Below are 15,369 nucleotides of genomic sequence, written 5' to 3'. Positions count from 1 at the left end.
GGAAGGCAGGAAGGAGATGGGAATGAGAAGATTGGAGGAAGGGAAAATGGGAGGAAGGAAGGAAAGAAGGAAGGAAGGAAGGAAGGAAGGAAGGAAGGAAGGAAGGAAGGAAGGAAGGAAGGAAGGAAGGAAGGGAGTCAAGCTATTCTCCAAAGCACCAGAAGGCAGGACAAGAAGCAACAGATGGAAACTAATCAAGGAGAGAAGCAACCTGGAACTAAGGAGAAACTTCCTAACGGTGAGGACAATTAATCAGTGGAACAGCTTGACACCAGATGTTGTAGGTGTTTCATCACGGGAGATTTTTAAGAGGAGACTGGACAGCCATCTACCTGAAATGGTCTAGGGGGTCTCTTGCTTGAGCAGGGGGCTGGACTAGAAGACCTCCAAGGTCCCTTCCAGTTCTAATCTGACTCCGATTCTGACCTTTTAGGTAGATCTGACCTACCCAGTCTGACTTGGCTTCCACACTTACCCCCAGTGCAAATGGTGCCGCGGTTGAACCAACAGCTGGAGTCCGAAGCTGGCTTGGTGTTGTCAGGCCAGTGGACAGCTCGTCCGGTGAAACGCAGGATCCCGGATGCCAAGTCGACTTTGTAAACGGGGTGAAGGCGGCTGCCCCTCCCATCCGTGTCCAGGACGACGTAAGGCACCTTGGCCGCTCCATTTTGGTCCGCTGACACCGGCTGGCTAAACCCTTCCAGCTCGAAGTCCTTGGCGTGTTCAGCAATGGTGGTGCCCGCCACCCTCTTCCCGGAGACGCGGGTGTTTTCCACGGCCTTGGCTAGGAAGTAGACAGCGTTAAAAATGGTGCCGAACAAAGGATGGGCCTGCAGGGAGGAGGAAAAAGGACTAAGGCAAGATTGCACCTCGCACGCCGTACTTTTGTCTACATTTGATCCGTTTCCATCCGTTGTTCCCTATCTGGCCTTCGGGCACTTTGGAAAAATAAGTTGACTCCCCCCTCTTTATTGTGGCAGCCCCTCTGATTAATTGTTCTAACTGTCAGGAAATTCCTTCTTAGTTCTCGGTTGCTTCTCTCCTTGCTTAGTTTCCATCCGTTGCTTCTCGTCCTGCCTTCAGGCGCTTTGGAGAATAGCTTGACTCCCTCTTCTTTGGGGCAGCCCCTGAGATACTGGAATGCTGCTATCATGTCCCCCCTCGTCCTTCTCTTCATTTACCCAATTCCAGCAACCGTTCCTTCTATGTTTTAGCCTCCAATCCCCTAATCCTCTTTGTTGCTCTTCTCTGTACTCTTTCTAGAGTCTCAACATCTTTTCTACATCGTGGTGACCAAAACTGGATGCCGTATTCCAAGTGTGGCCTTACCAAGGCCTTGTAAAGTGGTATTAACGCTTCACCTGATCTTGATTCTATCCCTCTGTTAATGCAGCCCAGCACTGTGTTGGCTTTTTTGGCAGCTGCAGCCCACAGCTGGCTCACATTTAAGGGATTGTCCACTAGGACTCCGAGGTCCCTCTCACAGTTGCTGGCATTAAGCCAGGTTACACCCAATCTAGATGTGTCCTTTTGGTGCTTCTTGCCTAAGTGTAAGACTTGACTTTCCTCTGCGTTGAGTTTCATTTTCTTCGATGGGGCCCAGGCTTCAAGTCTGTTGAGATCTTTTTGGATCCTGAGCTTCTCTTTTGGGGTGTCGGTTATTCCTGCCAGCTTAGTGTCATCTGCAAATTTGATAAGTTCCCCTTCTATTCTCTCATCTAGGTTGTTTATGTCATTTACACAAAGGAAGGATTTGCTTGGCTTCCTACACGCTTACAAGCATTGAGACACTCAGAGAGCACCAAGGACCCCACAGTCTTCCTCCTCCTCCTCCTCTTCTTCTTCTACCTCCTCTTCTTCTTCCTCTTCTTCTTCTTCCTCCCCTTCCTCTCTGCACACCCACCTCCCTTCCAGCCTGCTGATGTTATCTATTTGGGATATGAAATGTCTGCAAGAAAACCACCCAGCTCAGAGAGCCCCAAGGACCCCACAGTCTCCTTCCTTCCTTCCTTCCTTCCTTCCTTCCTTCCTTCCTTCCTTCCTTCCTTCCTTCCTTCCTTCCTTCCTTCCTTCCTTCCTTCCTTCCTTCCTTCCTCCCTCCATTCTCCAACATTGGAAGTTTTTAAGAAGAGACTGGACAGCCCCTTGTCTGAAATAGGATAGGGTTTCCTGCCTGAGCAGAGGGTTGGACTGTATGACCTTCCAACTCTATTATTATTATCATCATCATCATCATCATCATCATTATTATTATTATTATTATTATTATTATTATTATTATTATGGATCATTGCACAGTCAGCCAGATGTTCAGACTGGATTTGGCATTTTTGTCCACCCGAGTCCTTCCCAAGGACCTGGGATAGGCAGATGTGGATGTTTGATGGTATTACAGATCTCGTCGCAGGATGGAAGCAGTTCCAAGAAAGGCCGCCTTTTGCAATTGACTAATGGCGAATTTGTCAATGCCGATGATGGTGTTCAAGTGGTGCTCCAGTTGTTTTGGGATTGCACCCAAGGCGCCTATTACTGTTGGTGCCACCCTTGCTTGCTTTTGCCACAGTCTTTCTATTATTATTATTATTATTATTATTATTATTATTATTATTATTCATTAGACATGAACCTCAGTCAACTGAACATTCAAATTGACTGGCACTGATAGTTATTATTATTACTATTTTTACAGATCATCAAACAGTCAGCCAGATGTTCAGACTGGATTTGGCATTTTGTCTACCTATCGAGTCATCATCATCATCATCATCATTATTATTATTATTATGGATCATCGCACAGTCAGCCAGATGTTCAGACTGGATTTGGCATTTTGTCTACCTATTGAGTCATCATCATCATCATTATTATTATTATTATTAATAATAATAATAATATTATTATTATTATGGATCATCGCATAGTCAGCCAGATGTTCAGACTGGATTTGGCATTTTGTCTACCTATCGAATCATCGTCATCATCATCATCATCATCATTATATTATTATTATTATTATTATTATTATTATTATTATTATGATCATCGCACAATCAGCCAGATGTTCAGATTGGATTTGGCATTTTGTCTACCTATCGAGTTGTTGTCATCATCATCATCATCATCATCATCATCATCATCATCATTATATTATTATTATTATTATTATTATTATTATTATGGATCATCGCACAATCAGCCAGATGTTCAGATTGGATTTGGCATTTTGTCTACCTATCAAGTTGTTGTCATCATCATCATCATCATCATTATATTATTATTATTATTATTATTATTATTATTATTATTATTATGGATCATCGCACAATCAGCCAGATGTTCAGATTGGATTTGGCATTTTGTCTACCTATCAAGTTGTTGTCATCATCATCATCATCATTATATTATTATTATTATTATTATTATTATTATTATTATTATTATTATTATTATTATTATTATTGTTTTGGATCATCGCACAGTCAGCCAGATGTTCAGACTGGATTTGGCATTTTGTCTACCTATTGAGTCCTTACCCAGGACCTGGGATAGGCAGATGTGGATGTTTGACGGTATTACAGGTATCGTCGCAGGATGGAAGCAGTTCCTAGTAAGGCCGCCTTTTGCAACTGACTAATGGCGAATTTATTATTATTATTATTAATGTTGTTGTTATTGACATTGATATTGATGTTGATATCATTAACTTTAGCAACAAAACCTTTGGGCTCCATTCTGGTCCGAAGTCAAGGACTACCTGCATGACCCTTATTCCCACCACTCCAACCCCACTTCCTCCCAACTCAGGCACCACCTTCTCCACACTGAGCTGTCCCGGGATCTCTCTCCTCTTCTGAGCCTCTTCAAAGGCCTGCCGGAAGGAATACTCCGGCGAGTCTACGGTGACGGTCAGCACGGCATCGTACGCCCGGCGTAATTTGACGTTGTCCTCCAGCGCCGCGTAGGCCTCCTCCTGGTAGGGCATGCTGTAGGTCAGGGCATCGTAGGGGATGAAGATGTAACTCCCTCTGGTCAGGCCCGTCTCTTCGGCCTTCTCCAACAGGAGGCGCTGCTCCTCCCCACCCAACAGGACGGAGTGCATGCACATGATGACCGCTGCATAGGGAAGGAGGAGGGAGAGAAGGGATGGTAGAGGAGGAGGAGGAGGAGGAAGAAGAAAAAGGAGGAGGGGGAGGAGGGGGAAGAAGGAGGAGGAGGAGGAGGAGGAGAAGGAGGGGAAGGGGAGAGAAGGAGGAGGAGGAGGAGGAGGAGGAGGAGGAGGAGAAGAAGAAGAAGAAGAAGAAGAAGAAGAAGAAGAAGAAGAAGAAGAAGAAGAAGAAGAAGAAGAAGAACAAGAACAAGAACAAGAACAAGAACAAGAACAAGAACAACAAGAGGAGGACGAGGAGGAGGAGGCAGGAGGCAGAAGGCAGAAGGCAGGAGGAGGAGGCAGGAGCAACAGGAGGAGGAGCAACAGGAAGAAGAGAAGAAGAAGAAGAAAAAGAGGAGGAGGAGGAAGAATAAGAAGAAGAAGAGGCAGCAAGAGCAACAGGAGCAAAAGAAGGAGGAAGAGGAATGAAGGAGAAGGAGAAGGCATGAAGAAGGAGGAGGAGGAATGAAGAAGAGGAGAAGGAGAAGACATGAAGGAGAAGGAAGACGAGGAATGAAGGAGAAGGAGGGGGAGGAGGACAAGGAGAAGGAGGAGGCCAAAAACAGAGTAAGAAGGTTAAGAGAACTGAGATTATCAAAGTCGAATCTGAATCATTGGGGACGATAAAGAAATGCATCCACAGTCTCCATCTGGAGTGGAAGCATCCATGCCAACTCAACTTCCAAAGCCCCACCAGGTCCCTTTCAACCTCGGAGATGCCACCAGACCTTGGTCAGGAGGGCCATAAAAGTCCTGAGTTGTCCTCAAAACACCTGTGGTTGCCCGCAAGTAACCCTTTCCAGCTTCTGGCTTCTAAAAGGCCAGAGAAAGCCTCCCCAAAGAATTGGTTCTCCATCTCCGTCACCTTCTTCACGTCAAATAAATCTGAAAAGCCTCGTTTGGAGTGTTTTGTACCATCCTACAGGAAACCTCCATGGCTTCAGAGGGAATTTAAAAAGGACTTCATGCATCAAGGACATCAGAGGAGAGGGCGAAGCCTCCCACTTTCTCTGCATGGCCCTCAAGAAGCAACCCTAACATCAACCTTAACATCACCTGAAGTGTTAATACCGCTTTACAAGGCCTTCGTAAGGCCACACTTGGAATACTGCATCCAGTTTTGGTCACCACGATGTAAAAAAAGATGTTGCGACTCTAGAAAGAGGGCAGAGAAGAGCAACAAAGATGATCAGGGGATTGGCGGCTGAAACATACAAGGAACGGCTGCTGGACTTAGGGATGTCTAGTTCAGGGGTAGGCAACCTCGGCTCTTTTATGACTCATGGACTCCCAGAATTCCTCAGCCAGCATAGGGAACCATTATGGCCCCTTGATGACTTGTGGACTTCAACTCCCAGAATTCCTCAGCCAGTGTGAGGGAACTAGGACCCTTTGATGACTGGTGGACTTCAACTCCCAGAAGTCCTCAGCCAGCGGGAGGGAACTAGGACCCTTTGATGACTTGAGGACTTCAACTCCCAGAATTCTTCAGCCAGCGTGAGGGAACTAGGACCCCTTGATGACTTGTGGACTTCAACTCCCAGAATTCCTCAGCCAGTGTGAGGGAACTAGGACCCTTTGATGACTGGTGGACTTCAACTCCCAGAATTCCTCAGCCAGTAGGAGGGAACTAGGACCCTTTGATGACTTGAGGACTTCAACTCCCAGAATTCTTCAGCCAGCGTGAGGGAACTAGGACCCTTTGATGACTTGTGGACTTCAACTCCCAGAATTCCTCAGCCAGCGTGAGGGAACTAGGACCCTTTGATGACTTGTGGACTTCAACTCCCAGAATTCCTCAGCCAGTGTGAGGGAACTAGGACCCTTTGATGACTGGTGGACTTCAACTCCCAGAATTCCTCAGCCAGTAGGAGGGAACTAGGACCCTTTGATGACTTGAGGACTTCAACTCCCAGAATTCTTCAGCCAGCGTGAGGGAACTAGGACCCTTTGATGACTTGTGGACTTCAACTCCCAGAATTCCTCAGCCAGCGTGAGGGAACTAGGACCCTTTGATGACTTGTGGACTTCAACTCCCAGAATTCCTCAGCCAGCGTGAGGGAACTAGGACCCTTTGATGACTTGTGGACTTCAACTCCCAGAATTCCTCAGCCAGCGTGAGGGAACTAGGACCCTTTGATGACTTGAGGACTTCAACTCCCAGAATTCCTCAGCCAGCGTGAGGGAACTATGACCCTTTGATGACTTGTGGACTTCAACTCCCAGAATTCCTCAGCCAGCGTGAGGGAACTATGGCCCTTTGATGACTTGAGGACTTCAACTCCCAGAATTCCTCAGCCAGCGTGAGGGAACTAGGACCCTTTGATGACTTGTGGACTTCAACTCCCAGAATTTCCCAAGAACGTCTGAGAGTTGAGGTCCTCCCGGTCTACATTCCCCAAGGTTGAGAATAACAGAATTACAGTGTTGGAAGGGACCTTGGGAGGTCTTCCAGTCCAACCCCCTGCTCAAGCAGAAGACCCTATAATCTTTCAGACAAAAGGCTGCCCAATCTCTTCTTAAAAACCTCCAGTGATGGAGCACCCACAGCTTCTGGTGACAAGTCGTTCCACTGGCTAATTGTCCTCACTGTCAAGAAATTTCTCCTAGGTTGCTTCTCTCCTTGATAGGTTTCCATCCGTTGCTTCTTGTCCTGCCTTCAGGCGCTTTGGAGAAGAGGTGGACCCCCCTCTTCTTTGGGGCAGCCCCCCCCCCAAAGATTGGAAGACTGCTATCATGTCACCCCCCTCGTCCTTCTTTTCGCTAAACTAGACATACCCAATTCTGGCAATTGTTCTTTGTATGTTTCAGCCTCCCCTAATTATCTTTGATGCTCTTCTCTCCACTCTTTCTAGAGTCTCAACATCACCAGAACATCAGAATCACTGATACAAATTGATATGTACGGTACTTCAGCTATGAGGAAGAGACATAAAAATGGGAAGAATTGCAGAAAGGCCGTTGAAAAGTCTTAGGAGGAGATAGATAAATAGATAGATAGATAGATAGATAGATAGATAGATAGATAGATAGATAGATAGATAGATAGATAGATAGATAGAAGCAGCACTGAAAGGAAGCCACAGAGAAGAACGAGATCTCCATCTTTCCAGAGTGCAGAACACAGAATCCTGGCTTGAACATCACTGAGATATAATATTAGGACCATCTTAATAGCAAGCCAGGTTAGCAATGAAACTATGGAATCAGAATGGGGTGATAGTTAGCCTTTGTTGGTAGAGTTGAGATGTTGGCTGTTCAACCATGTCTTGGAGATAGGTTCTCCTGACCGAGAAAGAAGCTGCATAAACACATGGCTGAGTCACACGGCATGCTCCTTGTCATATAAACCAACATTTATAGAGTGCCAGAGTTAGACGGGATCTCTGCAGCCACCACGTTCAACCCCATCGATCCCGAAACTCAAATCCCAGGTTCGTTCTATCTTTGAAGGCTTCCAACCCAGAGGAAGCGACCACTTCCCGGGTCAGTTGGCGCCACTGTCCAATTTCTCCTACTAAGGAGAAGGTCTTTTTCCCTCATGTTCTCCTAGAATCAGCTTTCCCGTAGCGTTGGATCGAGGAAAAGAGGGTTTCCATTTTCTTTCTGTGATAGTTTTGGGACTCAATGAGAAGTTGGAATCGTCCAAGCCAAGCCAGAATTGAAGAAACCATCATGAGGAGCTTCTTCACCTCAGAAGAAAGAATGGAAAGTAGGTTTCCATCTTCTGTCTGTCATCATTTTTTGAGTAAATGAGGAGCTCGATCCATCTAAGTCAAGGCAGAAGTGAAGAAACCATCATGATGAGCTTCTTCACCTCAGAAGAAAGAATGGAAAGTAGGTTTCCATCTTCTGTGATCATTTTTTAAGTAAATGAAGAGCTCGATCCATCTAACTCAAGGCAGAATTGAAGAAACCATCATGAGGAGCTTCTTTACCTCAGAAGAAAGAATCGAAAGTAGGTTTCCATCTTCTGTGATCATTTTTTAAGTAAATGAGGAGCTCGATCCATCTAACTCAAGCCAGAATTGAAGAAACCATCATGAGGAGCTTCTTTACCTCAGAAGAAAGAATGGAAAGTAGGTTTCCATCTTCTGTGATAATTTTTTAAGTAAATGAGGAGCTCGATCCATCTAACTCAAGGCAGAATTGAAGAAACCATCATGAGGAGCTTCTTTACCTCAGAAGAAAGAATGGAAAGTAGGTTTCCATCTTCTGTGATCATTTTTTAAGTAAATGAGGAGCTCGATCCATCTAACTCAAGCCAGAATTGAAGAAACCATCATGAGGAGCTTCTTTACCTCAGAAGAAAGAATGGAAAGTAGGTTTCCATCTTCTGTGATAATTTTTTAAGTAAATGAGGAGCTCGATCCATCTAACTCAAGGCAGAATTGAAGAAACCATCATGAGGAGCTTCTTTACCTCAGAAGAAAGAATGGAAAGTAGGTTTCCATCTTCTGTGATCATTTTTTAAGTAAATGAGGAGTTCGATCGATCTAACTCAAGCCAGAATTGAAGAAACCATCATGAGGAGCTTCTTTACCTCAGAAGAAAGAATGGAAAGTAGGTTTCCATCTTCTGTGATCATTTTTTAAGTAAATGAAGAGCTCGATCCATCTAACTCAAGGCAGAATTGAAGAAACCATCATGAGGAGCTTCTTTACCTCAGAAGAAAGAATCGAAAGTAGGTTTCCATCTTCTGTGATCATTTTTTAAGTAAATGAGGAGCTCGATCCATCTAACTCAAGCCAGAATTGAAGAAACCATCATGAGGAGCTTCTTTACCTCAGAAGAAAGAATGGAAAGTAGGTTTCCATCTTCTTTGATCATTTTTTAAGTAAATGAGGAGCTCGATCCATCTAACTCAAGCCAGAATTGAAGAAACTAGCATGAGGAGCTTCTTTACCTCAGAAGAAAGAATGGAAAGTAGGTTTCCATCTTCTATGATCATTTTTTAAGTAAATGAGGAGCTCGATCCATCTAACTCAAGCCAGAATTGAAGAAACTATCATGAGGAGCTTCTTTACCTCAGAAGAAAGAATGGAAAGTAGGTTTCCATCTTCTATGATCATTTTTTAAGTAAATGAGGAGCTCGATCCATCTAACTCAAGCCAGAATTGAAGAAACTATCATGAGGAGCTTCTTTACCTCAGAAGAAAGAATGGAAAGTAGGTTTCCATCTTCTATGATCATTTTTTAAGTAAATGAGGAGCTCGATCCATCTAACTCAAGCCAGAATTGAAGAAACTATCATGAGGAGCTTCTTTACCTCAGAAGAAAGAATGGAAAGTAGGTTTTCATCTTCTGTCTGTCATCATTTTTTGAGTAAATGAGGAGCTTGATCCATCTAAGTCAAGCCAGAAGTGAAGAAACCACCATGATGAGCTTCTTCACCTCAGAAGGAACCATAAGGTGACCTGCAGCCCTTTCTCCTAAGACAGACCCCATATCTTTCAAACCTATGTTAGATCTCTCGTGAGGAACATCCACCCATCGCAACCATACCTCGTACGTTGTTGGCCTTCTTGATCTTTCCAAGAGCATCCTCCACCCCGCTCGGTTCATCTTCCATGGTGGTCATCACCGTGACGGGCAGGCCAAAGTTCCTCAGCGAGTCAGCCAGGCTTTGTCCCACTTGGACCCAGAGATCTTCCTTCGAGGTGATCACGGCGACGTGAGCCCACTGGAAGTGCTTCAGTACAGTGTAGAGGACAGCGGAGGCCTGCGGTAAGGGCCGCACAAAAGTCCCGAAACGTCCCACCGCCGCGTCATCCGTCAAGCAAGCCCAGGAGAAGACGGGCTTGTTCCAGGTTTTGCCCAGCATCCCCGCAGCCTGGCAGACCGTCGGGTTAACCGGACCGACGAAACCAGAGGCGTAGTATTCTGCGTTGACTAAGCCCGTGAGCGCCTTGGAGGTCTGGCAGTCTTCGTTGAGGAGGACGTAATCGAACCAGTATCCCTTGTTTAAGGTTGGGTCCTTGTTGATCCGACGTACGGCCAAGTTGGCCGCTGCGTCGGGGTAGGCTCGGGCGTAGATGGAGTCACACTTCCAGGGACCGATCACGCCGACTTTGAAAGTTGTGGCGTGGACGCTGAGAGGAAGGCGAAGAAGCAGAGGCCAGACGAGAAGGGACCACCAAGGGGGGCCTCTACAGTAGGTCCACCTCGGATGGTTGGAGAGCCAAAGCAGGAAGCCCAACCAAAGCCGTGTCATGCTGTGGCGGTGATCTTCGGAAACGATCTGGTGGAGAGGCAAGGAAGGGGAAAGGAAGAAGGCACGGCTTCAGCTCCTCAGGGACCAAGTCCATAAATCTTTGGGCCCATCTCCTGCCATCCACTTGATCAAGGGTTGCTCTTCACCGTCTCTAGAGGGAGAGAGGGAGGAAGGAAGGAAGGAAGGAAGGAAGGAAGGAAGGAAGGAAGGAAGGAAGGAAGGAAGGAAGAGAGGGAGGGAGGGAGGGAGGGAGGAAGGAAGGAAGGAGGGAGGGAGGGAGGGATGGAGGGAAGGAAGGAAGGAAGGAAGGAAGGAGGGAAGGAAGGAAGGAAGGAAGGGAGAGAGGGAGGGAGGGAGGGAGGGAGGAAGGAAGGAGGGAGGGAAGGAAGGAAGGAAGGAAGGAAGGAAGGAAGGAAGGAAGGAAGGAAGGAAGGAAGGGAAGAGCGAAGGAGGAGAAGAAGAAGATCAGAGCAGGCCGGAGAAGAATTCAGAATCCCTCCCGTTGTTGGGTTCCCCTCCCCCCACACTTCCAACTAATTTGATTATATTGGAAAAGAGGATTTTACTTACAGGAAGAGGGGCGTAGTAAAAATATGTCAGATACGCACGTACAACTGCCGTTACCCACCATCTCGGTGAGGCCACGGAATTTGGGTTATCGGTAGACGAGAAGATATATCAAAACTGTGGCGTTCGCTCCATAATAGGCACAACGCAACCCCCCCCCCCAAAACGACGCTTCTCCAAAGGTTGACCGGCAACTACTCAAGAGTTCCACTCCTGCTTTGAATCTTCCCTTAATTGAATGGCTAACTCAACAGTCTTGACACTTGGAGGCTCTAGTAGATGGGGTGACCCAGAGGGCTGGTCCAAAGGGGAAAAAAGGCATGTTTAGGCCAGCTCAGGTATGTGTCGTTTTTTCCTTTTGGATCGTCCGATCAGATCACAGCTTCCTTGGATAGGTGATGTGGTCACCACCTGTGTTTTACGACTGGTGGACTGGGAAGAAAACAACTGAGCTCAGAGAGCACGCCACAGGTTTTTTCCTCCTCCTCCTCCTCCTCCTCCTCCTCCTCCTCCCTTCTCTACTCTGCAAAACCCCCTCCCTTCCAGCACTGAAGTTGTTACCGAGTTGGGTCATAAAATGTCTGCAAGGAAACAACCAAGAACAGAATGCACCAAGAATCCTACACCACCACCACCACCACCACCACCTCCTCCTCCTCCTCCTCCTCCTCCTCCTCCTCCTCCTCCTCCTCCTCCCTTTTAGCACTGATTATGTTACCGAGTTGGGTCATAAAACGTCTGCAAGGAAACAACCAAGAACAGAATGCACCAAGAATCCCACACATCACCACCACCACCTCCTCCTCCTCCTCCTCCTTTTCCTCCTCCTCCTCCTCCTCCTCCTCTTCCATTTTAGCACTGATGATGTTACCTAGTTGGGTCATAAAACATCTGCAAGGAAACCACCCAGCTCAGAGAGCACCAAGGACCCCACAGTTGTCGTCCCCCTCCTCCACCTCCTCCTCCTCTCCCTTTTAGCACTGATGATGTTACCTAGTTGGGTCATAAAACGTCTGCAAGGAAACAATCAAGTTCAGAGAGCACCAAGGATCCCACACACCTCCTCCTCCTCTTCCTCCATTCCACAAATCCCACTCTCTTCCAGCACTGGTGATGTTACCTAGTTGGGTCATGCAACGTCTGCCAGAAAATCACCAAGCTCAGAGAGCACTGATCCCACCCACCCCCTCCTCCTCCTCCTCTCTGCAAACTCCCTCCTAGCACAGATGATGTTCCCTAGTTGGGTAATGAAACGTCTGCAAGAAAATCACCCAGCTCAGAGAGCACCCAGGACCCCTCAGTCACTCTCCCTCTCCTCCTCCCTCCTCTGCTTCTTCTCTACTCCACAAACCCCCCTCCCTTCCAGCACTGATGATGTTCCCTAGTTGGGTCATGAAACGTCTGCAGGAAAACCCCCCAGCTCAGAGAGCACCAAGGAGCCCACAGTCCTTCCTCTTCCTCCTCCTCCTCCCTCCCTCCCTCACTTCCTTCCTCCTCCTCCTCCTCCTCCTCCTCCTCCTCCCTTCTAGCTCTGATAATATTACCTAGTTGGGTCATGAAACGTCTGCAGGAAAACCCCCCAGCTCAGAGAGCACCAAGGAGCCCACAGTCCTTCCTCTTCCTCCTCCTCCTCCCTCCCTCCCTCACTTCCTTCCTCCTCCTCCTCCTCCTCCTCCTCCTCCTCCTCCTCCCTTCTAGCTCTGATAATATTACCTAGTTGGGTCATGAAACGTCTGCAGGAAAACCCCCCAGCTCAGAGAGCACCAAGGACCCCACAGTCCTTCCTCTTCCTCCTCCTCCTCCCCCTCCCTCACTTTCCTTCCTCCTCCTCACTCCTCCTCCTCCTCCTCCTCCCTTCTAGCTCTATAATATTACCTAGTTGGGTCAGAAACGTCTGCAGGAAAACCACCCAGCTCAGAGAGCACAAAGGAGCCCCTCTTCCTCCCTTCCCTCCATCACTTCCTTCCTCCTCCTCCTCCTCCTCCTCCTCCTCCTCCCTTCTAGCTCTGATAATATTACCTAGTTGGGTCATGAAACGTCTGCAGGAAAACCACCCAGCTCAGAGAGCACCAAGGACCCCACAGTCCTCCTCCTCCTGTCCAACTCCCTGCTCAGGTAGGAGACCCTGCACCATTTCAAGCAAATGGTTGTCCAACCTCTTCTTCAAAGCCTCCAGGGATGGAGCACCCACAACTTCTGGTGGCAAGTTGTTCCACTGGTTAATTGTTCTCCCTGTCAGGAAATTTCAAAATGTTTTGGTTTTGTTGCATGGAAGCTAAAAAAAAAAACAAAAAAAAACCCAGGGCTGGCAGTGGCAGACCTTTCTGACTCCAGAGCTAAAGGCTGAGTGAAGCATGTGATCAGAATCAGAAACCGAATAGAGCTGGAAGGGACCTTGGAGGTCACCTAGTCCAACCCCCTGCTCAGGAAGGAAACCCTATTACCATTTCAGACAAACGGCTGTCCAGTCTCTTCTTAAAAACTTCCAGTGTTGGAGAAGGGAGGGAAGGAGGGAGGGAGGGAAGGAAAGGAAGGAAGGAAGGAAGGAAGGAAGGAAGGAAGGAAGGAAGGAAGGAAGGAAGGAAGGAAGGAGGGAGGGAGGGAAGGAAGGGAGAGAGGAAGGGAGGAAGGAGGGAGGGAGGGAGGGAGAGAAGGAAGGAAGGAGGGAGGGAGGGAAGGAGGGAGGGAGGGAGGGAGGGAGAGAAGGAAAGAAGGAAGGAAGGAAGGAAGGAAGGAAGGAAGGAAGGAAGGAAGGATAACAGAATAACAGATAGAGAGGACCTTGGAGGTCTTCTAGTCCACCCCCCTCAAGCAGCAGACCCTGCACCATTTCAGCCAAATGGCTGTCCAGTCTCTCCTTGAAAGCCTCCAGTGACGGCCAACTTCTGGTGGCAAGCTGTTCCACTGGTTCATTGGCCTCACGGTTAGGACGTTTCTTAATTCCTTAATCATTTTAATATTCCTTCATTGTGAATTCCACAATCCTTTTATCTATTTTGAGTTACAATTATGATGTATTTAACGGACAGTTATTAATTCCTCGTTAAATAATTTCTGATGAACACCCTAAAGACCTTACGATTCGCTTCCCAGCCAGGGCAGAAAACGGGGTAAAATCAGATAACTTGTCTTGCTTAGATTCTGCGGGTTCCTGCTTAGTAGTAAAGGCTCGGTCTACTTTTAAATAGCGCCTGACCCACCTTCTAAATGAGCTTGGGTAAATGAGAATCCTTCCAGAGGGATTTAAGGAGTTAATCTGTCTTATTTTACCCCAGCCTTGATACCAACCAGACGAAAATAACTCTCTCCTTGTGAACGGCTCCCTCTTCCCTAACGCTGGCTGGACAGCGGAGAAGGTGGGAACGGAGAATAGGTGTAGCTCGATGTTTCCCAAACTTGACAATTTTAAGGCATGTGGACTTCAACTCCCAGAATTCCACAACCAGCAATGGTTGAGAAACACGGGTGTAGCCCACGGTTGAACTGTGGGGGTCCTAAAGGGCTCTCTCAGTTGGGAGGGGGGGTTTCTTGCAGACATTTCAGGACCCAACTAGGGAACATCATCAGTGCTACAAGGGAGTGGGGGTTGTGGAGAGGAGGAGGAGGGGGTGAGGAGGAGGAGGAGGAGGAGGAGGAGAATTATCCTATCCTATCCTATTATTCTATTCTGTAATTCTATTCTATTCTGTTCTGTTCTGTTCTGGTATGTTATGTTATGTTCTAATTCTATTCTATTATTCTAATTCAATTCTATTCTATTTTATTCTAGTCTAGTCTATCTATTCTGTAATTCTATTCTATTCTATTCTTATTTCTATTCTATTCTTATTTCTATTCTATTCTATTCCATAATTTATTATTCTATTCTATTCTGTAATTCTATACTATTCTATTCTGTAATTCTATCCTATCCTATCCTATCCTATTCTAATTCTGTTCTATTCTATTATTCTATTCTATTCTATTATTCTATTCTATTCTATTCTTATTTCTATTCTATTCCATAATTTATTATTCTATTCTATTCTGTAATTCTATACTATTCTATTCTGTAATTCTATCCTATCCTATCCTATTCTAATTCTGTTCTATTCTATTATTCTATTCTATTCTATTCTATTATTCTATTCTATTCTATTCTTATTTCTATTCTATTCCATAATTTATTATTCTATTCTATTCTATTCTGTAATTCTATTCTATTCTATTCTGTAATTCTATCCTATTCTATTCTAATTCTATTCTATTCTTCTAATTCTATTCTATTCTAGTCTAGTCTGTAATTCTATTCTATTCTAGTCTAATCTAGTCTAGTCTAGTCTAGTCGTCTGTAATTCTATTCTATTCTATTCTATTCTATTCTATTCTATTCTATTCTTTCTATTCTATTCCACAATTTATTATTCTATTCATTCTGTAATTCTATTCTATTCTATTCTAT

At 46.1% G+C, this 15,369-nt stretch overlaps 1 protein-coding gene across 4 annotated transcripts in view; it reads right to left on the bottom strand.

The window, feature by feature from the left end:
* GUCY2D (guanylate cyclase 2D, retinal) overlaps nt 1-15,369 on the bottom strand; it is a 51,027-nt gene that overhangs the window by 30,220 nt on the left and 5,438 nt on the right. For 2 of the 4 annotated variants that reach the window (XM_039337972.1, XM_039337971.1), the window contains exons 2-4: nt 9,653-10,512; nt 3,812-4,113; nt 476-830 (exon numbers count right to left, since the gene is read on the bottom strand). In XM_039337972.1, the coding sequence (XP_039193906.1) occupies nt 476-830; nt 3,812-4,113; nt 9,653-10,361 (1,366 nt within the window). In that variant the 5' untranslated portion in view covers nt 10,362-10,512. Of the gene's footprint in view, nt 1-475; nt 831-3,811; nt 4,114-9,652; nt 10,513-14,007; nt 14,477-15,369 lie in introns of those variants that run through there. The other 2 variants (XM_039337969.1, XM_039337970.1) reach the window with 2 other exon arrangements.

This window comes from Crotalus tigris, unplaced genomic scaffold, assembly GCF_016545835.1.
Source record: "Crotalus tigris isolate CLP2741 ecotype Arizona unplaced genomic scaffold, ASM1654583v1 scf7180000017690.20705106771:4171800, whole genome shotgun sequence".
NCBI classification, from domain to species: Eukaryota; Metazoa; Chordata; class Lepidosauria; order Squamata; family Viperidae; genus Crotalus; species Crotalus tigris.
The sequence above is the reverse complement of the archived record's forward strand: the minus strand, read 5'-3'. Positions and strand labels throughout refer to the sequence as shown.